At 40.4% G+C, this 15,112-nt stretch overlaps 1 protein-coding gene across 1 annotated transcript in view; it reads left to right on the forward strand.

Moving 5' to 3' along the window:
• The window catches only part of CNST (consortin, connexin sorting protein), a 116,328-nt gene that overhangs the window by 51,868 nt on the left and 49,348 nt on the right, over positions 1-15,112 (forward strand). Inside the window, exon 3 of the mRNA XM_055146746.1 lies at positions 1,386-1,588. Coding sequence (XP_055002721.1) covers positions 1,386-1,588 — 203 coding nt within the window. The remainder of the gene's footprint in view (positions 1-1,385; positions 1,589-15,112) is intronic.

Consider the following 15,112-nt stretch of genomic DNA (forward strand, 5'->3'; position numbering starts at 1 on the left):
CCTACCCCCTACTGTATAACTAATGAATTTCACTTCATTTTTTCTTTACCTTGATTACATTCCATAATTCAACACAAAACTCACTATAGTTGACATAACTCTCTCTCTCTCTTTTTTTTTCTTTTTCCTTTTCCCTTTTTTTTTTTTTTTCCTTTTTCCCCCTCATCCCCCTTCCTGCACCTCATAGTATGGTGTACGCCACGCCGCGTCGGCCAGCGTGGGGCTTTTGCTTAGTTCACAGTCCAGAGGTGGCTGCTACATTAAAAACCTTCAATATTTCAACAAAAACTTACTGTTATTATTTGGAGTTTCCCCCCCAAGTCAGACCTGTTCAAATGGAACCATTTCACATTGCTGACAATTATAAATGTTAAGTTGTGCGGACTCTGCGGCATCCTCGCGGTTTTGGATTTCTGTATAAAGTCCAGGGAAAATTCTGCCAGAAATTACATAGCCCAGCTCACAGTCCCAGTGCATTGCTGTAAGAAGTCTCTGAATTCAAAGTCTTTAGGCGAGAGGGTCCGATTCGCGCTCAGCGGCTCCGGATTTATCTGGGCCGAGGGCGTGCCGGTTACGCCCCCTTCCCATGAGTTCCTGGGAACCCCCAAAGTAAAGTCCGAATACCTGTGGGTCTGGAGTCACAGAAGTTGGCGCCTGCCACATGGGTGCCGCCAGCCCGCCGCTTTCCGTGCAGGAAGACAGGGTGGGGAGGAAAAAAAAATCCACCCCCGGCAGCACCGAGTTGTAGCCCAGTTTGGTGTCCCAGTGCATCGTTATCGGATGTTGTGCTGGATGCCCGAATGTGTTACATCTTTGGAATCAAAGTCTTTAGGCGAGAGGGTCCGATTCGCGCTCAGCGGCTCCGGATTTATCTATTTATTTATTTATTTAGTCATGCTTAGGATTGAATCTAGGGCCTCACACAATACAAGGCATATACAATGCCACTAAGCTACATCCCTGTGGCTGTGTTATTGAATGTAATAACAAACTACGGATTATATTTGTTTGTGCTAATAGAAGCATTCAGACTATAGAATTTTTGTTTTGTTTTGTATTTTGGCCATACCTAGTGATTCTCAGGACTTATGTGGACTCTGCTGGGGAATCACTCCTGGTGGGCTTGGAGGACCATATAGGTATTGGGGATCAAACGCGGATTGACCACCTGCATGGCGAGTGCCCTACCCATGATACTCTGGACTCCAGGCACAACCTGAATTTAATGAAGATATTAACATATTAACTTATATAATCTCTGTGTTTCAGAGGCCTTTTTATTTAAATAATGTTATTTGAAAATTCTATGATTAGTAGTAGTTATTTCAAGTTGTTTTGCCATAATGAAAGTTTATCCTAACCATCGTTTTGTACACTTCTTTAAGGACTTTCTTCAGGAGATGCCACTCATTTAATGCAAGAAAATGCACTAAGTGCAAGCACACTTGCTCTTTCTGAAGAGTCTGCTGAAGTCAATGCTAATGATCAGCCCGAAGCTCCAAAGCCAGCTCTGCAAACTCTGTTCTCACTTATAAGAGGTGAAGTTGAGCAGCTGGATTCAAGAGCACTTCCCCTTTGCCTTCACCAGGTACTGCATTAAGCTGCGCACTCTTAGCCTCACCAAAATTATGGTACCGGAATTAATAATATTCTAAAACAGAATTCTGTGTGTTTGATCCTACTACACCTGTCATGGGTTAGCTCAGAAAACCTGGATCACTGACTGACGGGAAATTTGGTATATTACTGACTGGTGGTCATGCATAGAGTTTGGATAATCTTTCTGTAGTTTAAATAACAACTAGTGAATAAATTTTATACAACTAAGGGTCGATGTAGTAAGCACCAACTAGGTGCCCCAAACTATGCTAGATACTGTGGAAACAAAGACTGTCTTAACTATGTCCTTAAGACGGCCTATCTGGGCTAGGAGAAGCAGTTTTGTAAATAATTATAGAATTCTGTGTGAAGTGTTTGAGTAGGTATACATTTAAGGTTTGGCAAAAATACAAAAACTTATGTTTAGCTTTATTCTGTTGGCATTAGGGACAAAAATATAATGACCATTGAGCTGGGTTTTATAAGAGATGAGATATATAGGTATTCCTGAGATCAGAGGTTTCCAAAATTATTTCAGTGAATACTCCTTTTCAGGGAAAAAAAAATTGCTCAACATCTCTTACCTCCTGGAAATCTACCTTCTTTTTTTTTGGCGGGGGGGGCGGGTCACACCTGTCGATGCTCTTGAGTTATTCCTGGCTCTGCACTCAGGAATCACTCCTGGCAGTGCTTGGGGAACCATGTGGGATGCTGGGAATCAAACCTGGGTCGGCTGCATGCAGGGCAAACGCCCTAACCGCTGTGCTATTTCTCCAGCCCAAAATCTATGTTCTTTAAGCAAATAAAAATTTCCCCACAGTTGTACTGTCACATTCCCCGTGTATGATTCAATCCCTCTGCCCCTTTTAGGGGAGTAGAGTAGTGTGGCCCACTTTGGGAAGCTTGGCAGTAGGTGAACAAAGTGCACTGGTCCGAGAAGAGAGATCTACCTGCACAAAGGCATCTCTGGCCTATTGTTGGAGGGTTAAATGGAAGAAAGACGATGGAAACTAATATTAAAGGGCTGATGACATGAAGGTCTTACTTTTAGGGACTGGAAAGTTTTAATGCTGGGTGCAGCAGAATCAAATTTGAGTTTTAGAAAAATAACTCTTCTGATGATTGGGGGGATGAATTAGAAGATGGGGAACTTGGAGAGCGACTGGGAAGTCTTGAGGACAGAGATGAGAAAGCATTTTTACACAGACCTAATTTCTAAAATGCGTTGAACTTTGTTTTATTTTTTCTTAAATGAAAATAATTATTTTAACTTGCAATGAACAGTAATTTAAAAATAATAAATATTAGAGGCTGGAGAGATAGTGAAGAGTGTAAGGCACTTGTCTTGCATGTTGCTGACCTGGGTTCAATCCCTGAGACCCCATGTGGTCCCCTGAGCCCTACTTGGAATGATCCCTGAGCACAGAGTCCTTAGCACTGCTGGACATGGCCCCAATACCCTCCCTCCCCAATATTTTTAGTAAAATAGTTTTTATCCCAAGGGGAGGAATGTTGATTTTTTTTTTTGGAAATTGATATTATAATTATTTTTTAAATGGGCTTCAAGTATGCCTTTGAGAAAATGTATACTGCTTTTTGACCACGAAAGTGTCACTAACATGTCACTGTTTAGAAACACTAACACCAAGGAATCTTTCAGCCTTTCTGGCATTTGTATAGTGAAGTGAGTTTGCAAGGGGTATTAACATTTTGTTAATTTCATCCTCCAAAATAAGCTAGAGAGGTATTATCATTATCTGTTAATACCTAACATATCACTATCTGATAATACCTGTTAACAGGTACTATCATATCTGTTAATAAAAATGAGACTCCTTCACCAAAAAAAGCAAATTTCATGTACTGGAGAGATTGAAAAAAAGAAAGCAGATTAGACACTTGCCTTACCTGAGGCTGACCCAGGTTCCACACATGATCCCCAAGTACTGCCAGGAGTGATCCCTGAGCGATCCAGGAGTAAGCCCTGAGCACTCTTGGGTGTGACTCCAAAATCAAAAATAAATAAATGAATAAATAAAATTTAAAAAGCAAATTACTTATTATCCTGGGGATAGACTGTGTTCATTCCATTCAGTGTATCTGCTTTTGGAACAGGTTGGGAGAAATTTAGGTAAGGGTAGCATGTAAAATTTTATTTTTCAATCTATTTATAATTTTTGAGGTTGATTTTATAAATTGTTGATGTTTCATGTCAGTAGAATAGTAGATTATACAGGAAAGTGCTTTCATTCTCGGAAGACACATACACATACATTTAGAGATGATACTCCATTCCCATTCTCCAGGAACATTTTTGCTGAAACCTCTAGGTTTTACTTTTTTAAAAATTCAGCAAAATGTTGTCCCCTAGGAAGAGGAACTCAAAAAATATAGTGGTAGTTTAAAAGGATGGATTTTTAGCTTATGAGTTTAAATTTCTTCAGCAAAGTTAGAGAAAAATAATTGAAATAATGGGCTTGCGAGCACTCAATATAGGACTTGCTATAAAGTAAAAGTCGAATATTAAGCAATTAAGCATTTTGTTTTATTTTGGGTTCACAACCAATGGTGAGCAGGGCTTTCTCCTAGCTCTGTGCTTAGGGAACTGGCTTGTTTTGGTGCCTTAACTTTTATACTGTCTCTTTAGCTAAATATTAGGCACTTTAATATATATTCACTGTCACTATTTGAAGATTCCTTGCTAGGAATCAGCAGAGATGCCAAAGCGGGCAGCAAGCTGAGGCATCAGGACAAGAGAGTCCATTAATAGCCACCATCCTCAGCCCACAAATAGAAATAACCTGCCCGTCCCAGGGAGACAGAATTCAGAGAGAGAAGTGACCGTACTTGCCAGCGCCTCACACTGTGCCTTTCACTTGAATTCACCAGTTATTGAAATTTGCCACAGTCTTGCTTTCTCTACCACACACATATTTTTTACGGAAACATTTCAAAGTAATTTGGGGGCTTTAGGGGCCAGATAAATAGTACACTTGCCTTGCATGTAACTGACCTCGGTTTGATCTCTGGCACAGAATATGGCCCCCTGAGAACCACAAGGATTGAGCCATGAGCACAGAATCAGGAGTCAGCCATGGAAATAGTCAGGTATGGCCCCAAAACCAAACAAACAGAAAATTCGTTTTTAGGCTTTATATCACATCACCACATCACTTAGGCCAATATTTTCTAAGAACTAGGAAATTCTTCTGTACAACTTATAGTGCAATATCAGTCTCAGTAAGTTTAGGCATTAATATAATAATATTTTTTCACTTGCAATCTATATTTTATTTCTCTCAAGCTTTTTTTATCTGTTTTATTAGGGTTATTTTTTTGTCATTGGATTACTGTGAGATACACAGTTACAAAGTTATCCATGATTGGGTTTCAGTCATACAGTGTTTCAATACCCATCCATTCACCAGTGTACATTTCCCATCACTAATGTCCCCATTTTCCTCCCTCTGCACCCACCCCTACCATCGCCTACCTCCATAGTAGGCACTTTTCTTCTTTTTCTCTCTCTTTCCTTCTGGACATTATAGTTTGCAATATAGGTACCGAGAGTTGTCGTGTATATCCATTTACCTACTCTTAGTACTCCATTCTCATCCAGAATGATCATTTCCAACTATCATGGTCACAGTGGGCTACTTCTCTATCCTAACTGCCCTCCCCATGCCTTTCCACTTGTGACAATCTTTTATTCAAGGACCAGTCCTCTCGGCCTTTGTTTCTAATGTCCAAGGGTATTAGTCTCATATGTTTTTTAAATCCCGCAGATGAGTGCAATCATCCCATGTCTGTCTCTCTCCTTTTGTCTCATTTCACTCAGTATCATGGATGGATATGATACTCTCCACGTCCATCCATGTATAAGCAAATTTTATGACTTCATTTTTCTTAACAGCTGCATAGTATTCCATTGTGTAGATATATCAGTTTCTTTATCCAGTCATCTGTTCTCAGGCACTCAGGTTGTTTCCAAGTTCTGGCTATTGTGAATAGTGCTGCAGTGAACATAAATGTGCAGTTGACATTTCTGCTATGTTTTTGGGCCCCCAAGGTATATTCCCAGAAGTGGTATTGCTGGGTCATACGGGAGTTCAATTTCTATTTCTTGAGGAATACCCATACTGTTTTCCAAAAAAGTTAGACCAGTTGACATTCCCACTGACAATGAATGAGGGTTCCTTTTCTCCCTGCATCCATGCCAGCACTGATTGTTTTTGTTCTTTTCATTGTGTGCCCACTCTGTAGTGTGTGATGATCTCTTACTGTTGTTTTGATTTGTATCTCCCTGATGATTAGTGAGAGAAGTTTTTATGTGCCTTTTGGCCATTGGTACTTCTTCTTTGAGGAAGTTTCTGTTCACTTCCTCTTTCCTTTTTTTTTTTTTTTTTTACTGGGGTAGGATGTCTTTTTACACTTCTACCAGTGCCTTATATATTTTTACATTAACCCCTTATCAGATGAGTATTGGGTAAATAAATTTTCCCATTTCATGGGCTATTTCTGTATGTTGGTCACCTTGTCTTTTGAGGTGCAAAAGCTTCTTAATTTAGTAGTCCCATTTGTTATATTTGCTTTGTCAGTGGTGTTTCCTCTTTGAAGATGCCTTTAGCTTCCGTATCACAGATGGTTCTGCCTGCATTTTCCTCCATGTACTCCATGGTTTTAGGTCTGATATTGAGGTCTTTAATCCATTTTGATCCGACTTTTGTGCCTGGCGTTAGAGATCTAAGGTTTTTTTTTTTTGGGGGGGGGCATGTAGCTTTCCAGTTTTCCCAGTACCATTTTGTTGAAAAGACATTCCTTGCTCCACTTCATATTTCTTACTCCTTTATCAAAGATTAAGTGATCACATATTTGAGGGTCTCTATCAGGATATTCAATTCTATTTCATTAGTCTGCAGGTCTGCCTTTATTCCCATGCCATGCTGTTTTAATTATTAGAGTATTACAGTTTGAAGTTGGTGGTGTCTTCCTTCTTCTTTATCCCAATAATTCCTTTAGCTAATCATGGGGGTTTATTGTTCCAAATGAATTTCAAGAGTCTTTGATCTATTTCTTTAAAAAATGTCATGTATATCCGTGTAGGCACTGCATTGAATCTGTATAATGCTTTGGGGAGTATTGCCAATTTGACGGTATTAATCCTCCCAATCCTCCATTTCCTTGTGTCTTCCTTTTATTTTTTTTATTTTTATTCTTTGGCTTTATGGGTCACACCTGGTGATGCACCAGGGTTACTCCTGGCTCTGCACTCAGGAATTACTCCTGGCGGTGCTCAGGAGACCATACAGGATGCTGGGAATTGAACCCGGCTCGGCCATGTGCAAAGCAAATGCCCTACCTGCTGTGCTATCGCTCCAGCTCCCTCTTTTATTTCTTTTTTTTTTTTAAGTTATATTAAAAACAATTTAATTTTTTAAAATTTATTTATTTTTAATTAGTGAATCACCGTGAGGGTACAGTTACAGATTTATACACTTTTGTGCTTATACTTCCCTCATACAAAGTTCAGGAACCCATCCCTTCACCAGTGCCTTTCTCCACCACCAGTAAACCCAGCATCCCTCCCACCCTCCCCAATCCCATCTCCCCCCCACCCCACCCTGCCACTGTGGCAGGGCATTCCCTTATGTTCTCTCTCTCTATTTAGCTGCTACGGCCCACAATAAAGGTGTTGAGTGGCCACTGTGCTCAGTCTCTAGCCCTCATTCAGGCCGCAACTCCCTTCCCCCGTGTGGCCTTCGACTACAATATAGTTGGTGGTCCCTTCTCTGAGTTGCCCTTTCCCCAGAATGTGAGGCCAGCCTCCAAGCCATGGAGTCAACCTCCTGGTATTTATTTCTATAGTTCTTGGGTGTTAGTCTCCCACTCTGTTATTCTATATACCATAGTCTGTCTCTCTCTTTCTGACTCATTTCACTCAGCATGAAACTTTTCATGCCGATCCACTTAACTACAAAATTCATGACCTCCTTTTTTTCTAACAGCTGCATAGTATTCCATTGTATAGATGTACCAAAGTTTCCTCAACCAGTCATCCGTTCTGGGGCATTTGGGTTTTTTCCAGATTCTGGCTATTGTAAACAGTGCTGCGATGAACATACATGTGCAGATGTCATTTCGATTATACATTTTTGCCTCTCTGGGATATATTCCCAGCAGTGGTATTGCTGGGTCAAATGGGAGTTCAATATCTAATTTTTTGAGAATCGTCCATATTGTTTTCCAGAAGGGCTGAACCAGTCGGCATTCCCACCAGCAGTGTAAAAGGGTCCCTTTCTCCCCACATCCTCTCTAACAGCGGTTGCTTTTGTTCTTTTGGATGTGTGCTAGCCTCTGTGGTGTGAGGTGGTATCTCGTGGTTGTTTTGATCTGCATCTCTCTGATGATTAGTGATGCAGAGCACTTTTTCATGTGCCTTTTGGCCATTCGTATTTCTTCCTTGGTAAAGTTTCTGTTCATTTCTTCGCCCCATTTTTTGATGGGTTGGATGTTTTCTTCTCGTAGAGTTCAACCAGTGCTTTATATACCATTGATATCAACTCCTTATCTGATGGGTATTGTGTAAATATCCTTTCCCATTCTGTGGATAGTCTTTGTATTCTGGTCACTGTATCTTTTGCAGTGCAGAAGCTTTTTAGTTTAATGTAGTCCCATTTGTTGATCTCTGTTTTTACTAGATTGCTTAGTTCCGTGTCACCTTTGAAGATATCTTTATCTTCAATATCGTGGAGGGTTTTGCCGACCTTGTCTTCAATGTACCTTATGGTTTGTGGTCTAATGTTGAGGTCTTTAATCCATTTTGATCTGACTTTTGTGCATGGTGTCAGGTCAAGGTCTAAACCCATTTTTTTGCATGTGGTTGTCCAGTTATGCCAGCACCATTTGTTAAAGAGGCTTTCCTTGCTCCACTTCACATCTCTTGCTCCCTTATCAAAGATTAGATGATCATACATTTGGGGTTGTGTGTAGGGATATTCCACCCTGTTCCATTGGTCTACAGCTCTGCCTTTGTTCCAGTACCATGCTGTTTTAATTGTTACTGCTTTGTAATAAAGTTTGAGGTTGGGGAGGGTGATGCCTCCCATTGTCTTTTTCCCAAGAATTGTTTTAGCTATCCTTGGACGTTTGTTGTTCCATATGAATTTTAGGATTGCTTGATCCATTTCTTTGAAGAATGTCATGGGTATCCTTATAGGGATCGCGTTGAATCTGTATAATGCTTTGGGGAGTATTACCATTTTGACAACATTGATTCTCCCTATCCACGAGCAGGGTATATGTTTCCATTTCCTCATGTCCTCTTTGATTTCATGGAGTAGCGTTTTGTAGTTTTCTTTGTAGAGGTCTTTTACTTCCTTGGTTAAGCTGATTCCGAGGTACTTGATTTTCTGGGGCACGATTGTGAATGGGATTGCTTTTTTCATGTCCCTTTCCTCTGCCTCATTGTTTGCATATATGAAGGCCATGGATTTTTGGGTATTGATTTTGTAGCCTGCAACTTTACTGTATAAGTCTATTGTTTCTAAGAGTTTCTTAGTAGAGGCTTTAGGCTTCTCTAGATATAGTATCATGTCGTCTGCAAATAGTGAGAGTTTGATTTCTTCCTTTCCTATCTGGATGCCCTTAATCTCTTTTTCTTGTCTAATAGCTATCGCAAGTACTTCCAGTACTATATTGAAGAGGAGTGGTGAGGGTGGGCATCCTTGTCTTGTGCCTGATCTCAGAGGAAAGGCCCTTAGTTTTTCCCCGTTGAAGATAATGCTTGCCGTAGGCTTGTGATAGATGGCTTCGACTATCTTGAGGAAAGTTCCTCCAAACCCCATTTTGGCGAGGGTTTTCATCATGAAAGGATGTTGGATCTTGTCAAATGCTTTCTCTGCATCTATTGATATGATCATATGGTTTTTATCTTTACTTTTGTTGATATGCTGGATTATGTTGATTGATTTCCGAATGTTAAACCATCCTTGCATCCCCGGGATGAATCCCACTTGGTTGTGATGTATGATCTTTTTGATGAGTTGTTGGATCCTATTTGCTAGTATTTTGTTGAGGATCTTCGCATCGGTGTTCATCAGGGATATTGGTCTGTAATTTTCTTTCTTAGTGGTGTCTTTGTTTGCTTTTGGTATTAGGGAGATGTGTGCTTCATAGAAACTGTTTGGGAGAGTTCCTGTTTTTTCAATTTCCTGGAAAAGTTTGAGGAAAACAGGCAACAGGTCTTCTTTAAATGTTTGGAAGAATTCGCCAGTGAAACCATCTGGGCCTGGGCTTTTGTTTTTGGGGAGGTTTTTGATTACAGTTTCAATTTCCTTAACATTGATGGGTCTATTCAGGTATTCCAGGTCTTCTTTCTTCAGTCTTGGGAGATTGTAGGAATCGAGGAATCCATCCATTTCTTTTAGGTTCTCCTTTTTTGTGGCGTAAAGACCTTCAAAGTAGTCTCTAATGATCTTTTGAATCTCACTGGTTTCTGTTATGATGTCCCCCTTTTCATTTCTGATTCGATTTATTAGAGTTTTCTCTCTTTCTTTCTTTGTGAGTCTTGCTAGCGGTTTATCAATCTTATTTATTTTCTCAAAGAACCAGCTCTTTGAGTCTATGTTTACTCTGTTTGTTCAGGTGTGTTTCTTTTTTTTTGTTTGTTTATTTAATTTTTTTTAATTTTTTAATTTTTTTTTACAGTTACAGATTTATACATTTTTGTGCTCGTGTTTCTCCCTTACAAAGTTTGATAACCCATCCCTTCACCAGTGCCCATTCTCCACCACCAGCAAACCCAACATCCCTACCCCCCTCCCCAGTCCCGTCTCCCCCCACCCAACACTGCCACTATGGCAGGGTATTCCCCTTTGTTCTCTCTCTCTGATTAGGTGTTGTGGTTTGCAATAAAGGTGTTGAGTGGCCATTGTGTTCAGTCTCTAGTCTATATTCGGCCCGCATCATCTTTCCCCCACATGACCTCCAACCACATTTTACTTGGTGTTTCCTTCTCTGAGTTGCCCAGAATGAGAGACCAGCCTCCAAGCCATGGAGACAACCTCCTGGTACTTATTTCTACTATTCTTGGGTGTTAGTCTTATAGTCTATTATTCTATAGTCCACAGATGAGTGCAATCTTTCTATGTTTGTCTCTCTCTTTCTGTCTCATTTCACTTAGCATAATACTTTCCATGCTGATCCACTTATATGCAAACGTCATGACCTCATTCGTTCTAACAGCTGCATAGTATTCCATTGTATAGATGTACCAGAGTTTCTTCAACCAGTCATCTATTCTAGGGCACTCGGGTTTTTTCCAGATTCTGGCTATTGTAAACAGTGCTGCGATGAACATATAAGTGCAGATGTCATTTCGACTATACTTTTTGGCTTTTCTGGGATATATTCCCAGCAGTGGTATTGCTGGGTCAAATGGGAGCTCAACCTGTAGTTTTTTGAGAATTGTCCATATTGTTTTCCAAAAGGGCTGAACTAGCCGACATTCCCACCAGCAGTGTAGAAGGGTCCCTTTCTCCCCACATCCTCTCCAACAGCGGTTGCTTTTGTTCTTTTGGATGTGTGCTAGCCTCTGTGGTGTGAGGTGGTATCTCATGGTTGTTTTGATCTGCATCTCTCTGATGATTAGTGATGTAGAGCACTTTTTCATGTGCCATCTACGTGCGCAGTTACAAAGCCGGTTCGGGAGACGGGGTGCACGGGGCGCGCGGGGAGCAGCTTCAGAAACTCGGGGGACGCAGACGGCGGCGGGAAGCGGGGGACCCCTCTTTTATTTCTTGAAGTCGTATTTTATGGTTTATTTTGTATTGCTCCTTTACCTCTTTAGTTAAGCTGATTCTAAGGTACTAGATTTTCTGAGGCACAACTGTAAACAGAATTGTTTTTCTAATATCTCTTTCTTCTCATTCAGTATTTGCATATAAGAAAGCCATGGAATTTTGGGGTATCGATTTTATAACTTGCCCCTTTACTATACAAACCTAATGTTCTAAGAGCTTTTTGGTAGAGGCTTTAGGATTTTCTAAGTGTAGTGTCATGTCATCTGCAAATAGTAATAGCTTGACTTCATCCATTCTTACCTGGATGCCATTATTATCTTTTTCTTCCCTAACTGCTATAGTAAGGCAGTGTTAACCTCCAGTACTATATTGAATAGAAGTGGTGAGAGTGGGCATTCTTGTCTTATGCCTGATCATAGAGGGAAGGCTTTTTAATTTTTCCCCATTGAGGATAATACTTACTGTGGGCTTGTGGTAGATGGCTTTGACTATATTGAGGTAAGTTTCTTCAACTCCCATTTTGTTGAGAGTTTGAATCATGAGTTGAGAGTTTGAATCATGAGCTGGATCTTGTTAAATGCTTTATCTGCATCTATTGATATGATTGTATGGTTTTTATTTTTCTTTTGTTGATATGGTAGTATGTTGACTGCCTTGCAAATGTTAAACCATCCTTGCATTCCTGGGTTGAATCGTACTTGGTCATGGTGTATGATTTTTTTGACGAATTGTTGGCATCTATTTGCTAGTATTTTATTGAAGATCTTTGCATCTATGTCTATCAGGGCTGTTGGTCTATAATATCACTTTTCTCTGTGGTATTTCTGCTTTTGGTATTAGGATGATGTTTCCCTCAAAGAAACTGTTTGGGAGTCTTTCTGTTTTTTAAGTTTCCTGAAAAAGCCTGAAAAGGATTGGCATATTAGGTACTCTTTAAAGGTTTGAAAGAATTCACTATTGAATCTCTGTGGGCCTGGGCTTTTGCTTTTTGTGAAAACTTTGGATTTATCATTTCAATTTCCTCTATAGTTAAAGGTTTGCTCAGGTATTCCAAATGTTAGTTCAACCTTCTTAGGGTATAGAAATCTAGGAATTTATCCATTTCTTTTGGGTTCTTTTGTTTCATGGCATATAGATTCTCAAAGCAATCTCTATCTCTGATGATCTTTTGAATTTCTATGGCGATGTGTCCCCTTTCATTTCTGGTTCAGTCTGCTAGGGTTCTTTCTCTCTCTCTCTCTCTCTCTCTCTCTCTCTCTCTCTCTCTCCCTCTCTCTCCTCTCTCTCTTTCTGAGTCTTGCCTGTGGTTTAACATTCTTCTTTATTTTTTCAAAGAACCAGCTCTTGGTTTCATTGATCTTTTGGATTATTTCTGGGATTCCAGCTCAATTATTTATGCTCTAAGTTTTATCATTTCCTTTCTGCTGCCTGGTTTTGGGTTCTTTTGTTGTTAATTTTCCAAGCTCTTAAGCTGTGAAGTCAAGTTACTTATGTGGGCCCTTTCTTTCTTCCCTATAAACTCTTGCAGATAAATTTCACTTTACTTTGATTACATTCAATATTTCAACAAAAAACTCACTATATATATAAATTTATCAGTTACTCAGGCGGGGTGGGGGGTTGGGGAGGTGGGGGAGGGGGGAGGTATACTGTGATTCTTGGTGGTAGAATATGTGCACTGGTGAAGGGATGGGTGTTCGAGCATTGTATGACTGAGACTTAAACCTGAAAGCTTTGTAACTTTCCACATGGTGATTCAATAAAAGAATAAATTAATAAAATAAATAAATAAATAAACTCTTGCAGATCTATAAACTTTCCTCTAACACTGCCTTTGTCCTTTGTTGTGTCCCACAAGTTCTAGTAACTCATGTCCTCATTTTTGGGAATTAATCAAGGTTGGAACAGGGCCAAAAGCAGAATTTTGAACAACATTGATCTAGGCTACTCAGGTTTTGGGATGATAGACTATTAACAGAAACCTGAAATTAAAAAAGAGAAGCGTTTTATGTTTTGTTTTGTTTTTGTTGGGGGGGCACACCTGGTGATGCTTAGGGCTTATTCCTGACTGCATTCAGGAATCTCTCCTGGTATGCTCACGGATCCATATGGGATTCCAGGGACAGAATCCAAGTTGGCTGGGTGCAAGGCAAGCATCCTACCCACTATATTATCTCTCTAGCCCTAATTTTTTAAGGCCCTTTGAAGAGCCCTTTTTAAAGACTTATTTCTGTCTCTGCTCTCAGGAATTACTCCTGGCAGGCTCAGGGAACATATGGGATGCTGAGGATTGAACCCGGATTGCCCACGTTCAAGCCAAACATCCTGCCCACTTGTATTATTGATCTGGCCCCAAGACAAGAGTTAATGTTGATGCAGTAACTTTTTTGTTTGTGTTGCCAGGGCCAAACCCAAGGGTTTCAACTGCTGAATGACACCCCAAGTCCTGTGCTTATTTATTTGTTTATAAAGTTAGTGTTTGGACTACACTATGCAGTGCTGAGAGGGAGGTGGGCTGGGAAAGCAAGCCCAGGACTCCTGCAAGCAAAGCTTGGCTCTAGCCCTTTGAGCTGTCTCCCTGATTTCTCCTGCAAGGTTATTTTTAAAGTGGTGCTATAATCATAAATATGTGCTAAAGGCCATTGGAAATAAGGTGACAATATTCTTAGATATATGCTTGTATATTTGAATCATAGAACTCTTAAAGATAAAAATTCTTGATCTTGGGTGTGTGTGAGTAATTTTTCATATGGTGACTTAATTAGATTATTGGTTAGCTTCAATTGCATAACTGAAGTCATAAACCTGGAAGCTATTTTTGTAAAAGCCAGAGGTACCAAGTGCTGTCCTCTATGTTTAGTGAGCTTTACTGAAACTAAAGTAAGACCCAGACAGGAAATAGATCCACTGGGATGCATGAAGTTTTGCATAATTTCCTCCTTTTTTTTCCCCCTTCCCAGTAAAAGAAGCTTTAAATCAAGGAAACTTTAATTTGAATGCACTTACAAAGTAACTTTTGAATTTCTTTTTTTATATGATTCTACTTTCATCTTGATTTCTGGCTTAGGCTCAGGCTCAGATTCAAAAACTATTTTGAGCGCTTACCTGACACTGTGCTAGATACATATCCTCTCACTTAATCCTTCAGCAGCCTTGACTGTGTGTATCTAACAGATTTTTTTTAAAAAGCTGGGGCTTAAGAGATGAAATAATATACGCAGCATCACACAGCTGGTAGTGGTAGAATGGGAACTAAAACACTGACAGACCATTCACCTGAAACCCCCATGTTCCTTTTTTTGTGTGGGAAGCACACCCGATGGGGTTACTTCTAGAGGTGCTTGGGAGACCCTCTGGGATGCTAGGGATTAGACCAAACTAAAGCTAGACCAGACTAAAGCTCGCCGAGGGGCGAGTGCACTCGCAGGCTCTCCGGGCGGCTCTGTCTCCCGGAACCGCTGTGTGTGCTGTAGGTCGAGGGCAGGCAACGGGAGGAAGAAGGATGACTGGTTGCTCGATCAGTTTATTTCATTCTCTCTCTGCTTCTCTCCCGCTCTCGTGGATCTCTCAGGATCTGTGGATCTGGCCCTGTGGATCTGGCCCCCCAACCCACTCCTACAGCCTAGTTAAATCTCCATAGCATGAGGGGGTTGGGGCGTACACATAGGTGTGGTCACCATCAATAGGGTAAGGTTCCTTTCCCTTAGGGGATG

This window comes from Sorex araneus, chromosome 9, assembly GCF_027595985.1.
Source record: "Sorex araneus isolate mSorAra2 chromosome 9, mSorAra2.pri, whole genome shotgun sequence".
Lineage (NCBI taxonomy): Eukaryota > Metazoa > Chordata > Mammalia > Eulipotyphla > Soricidae > Sorex > Sorex araneus.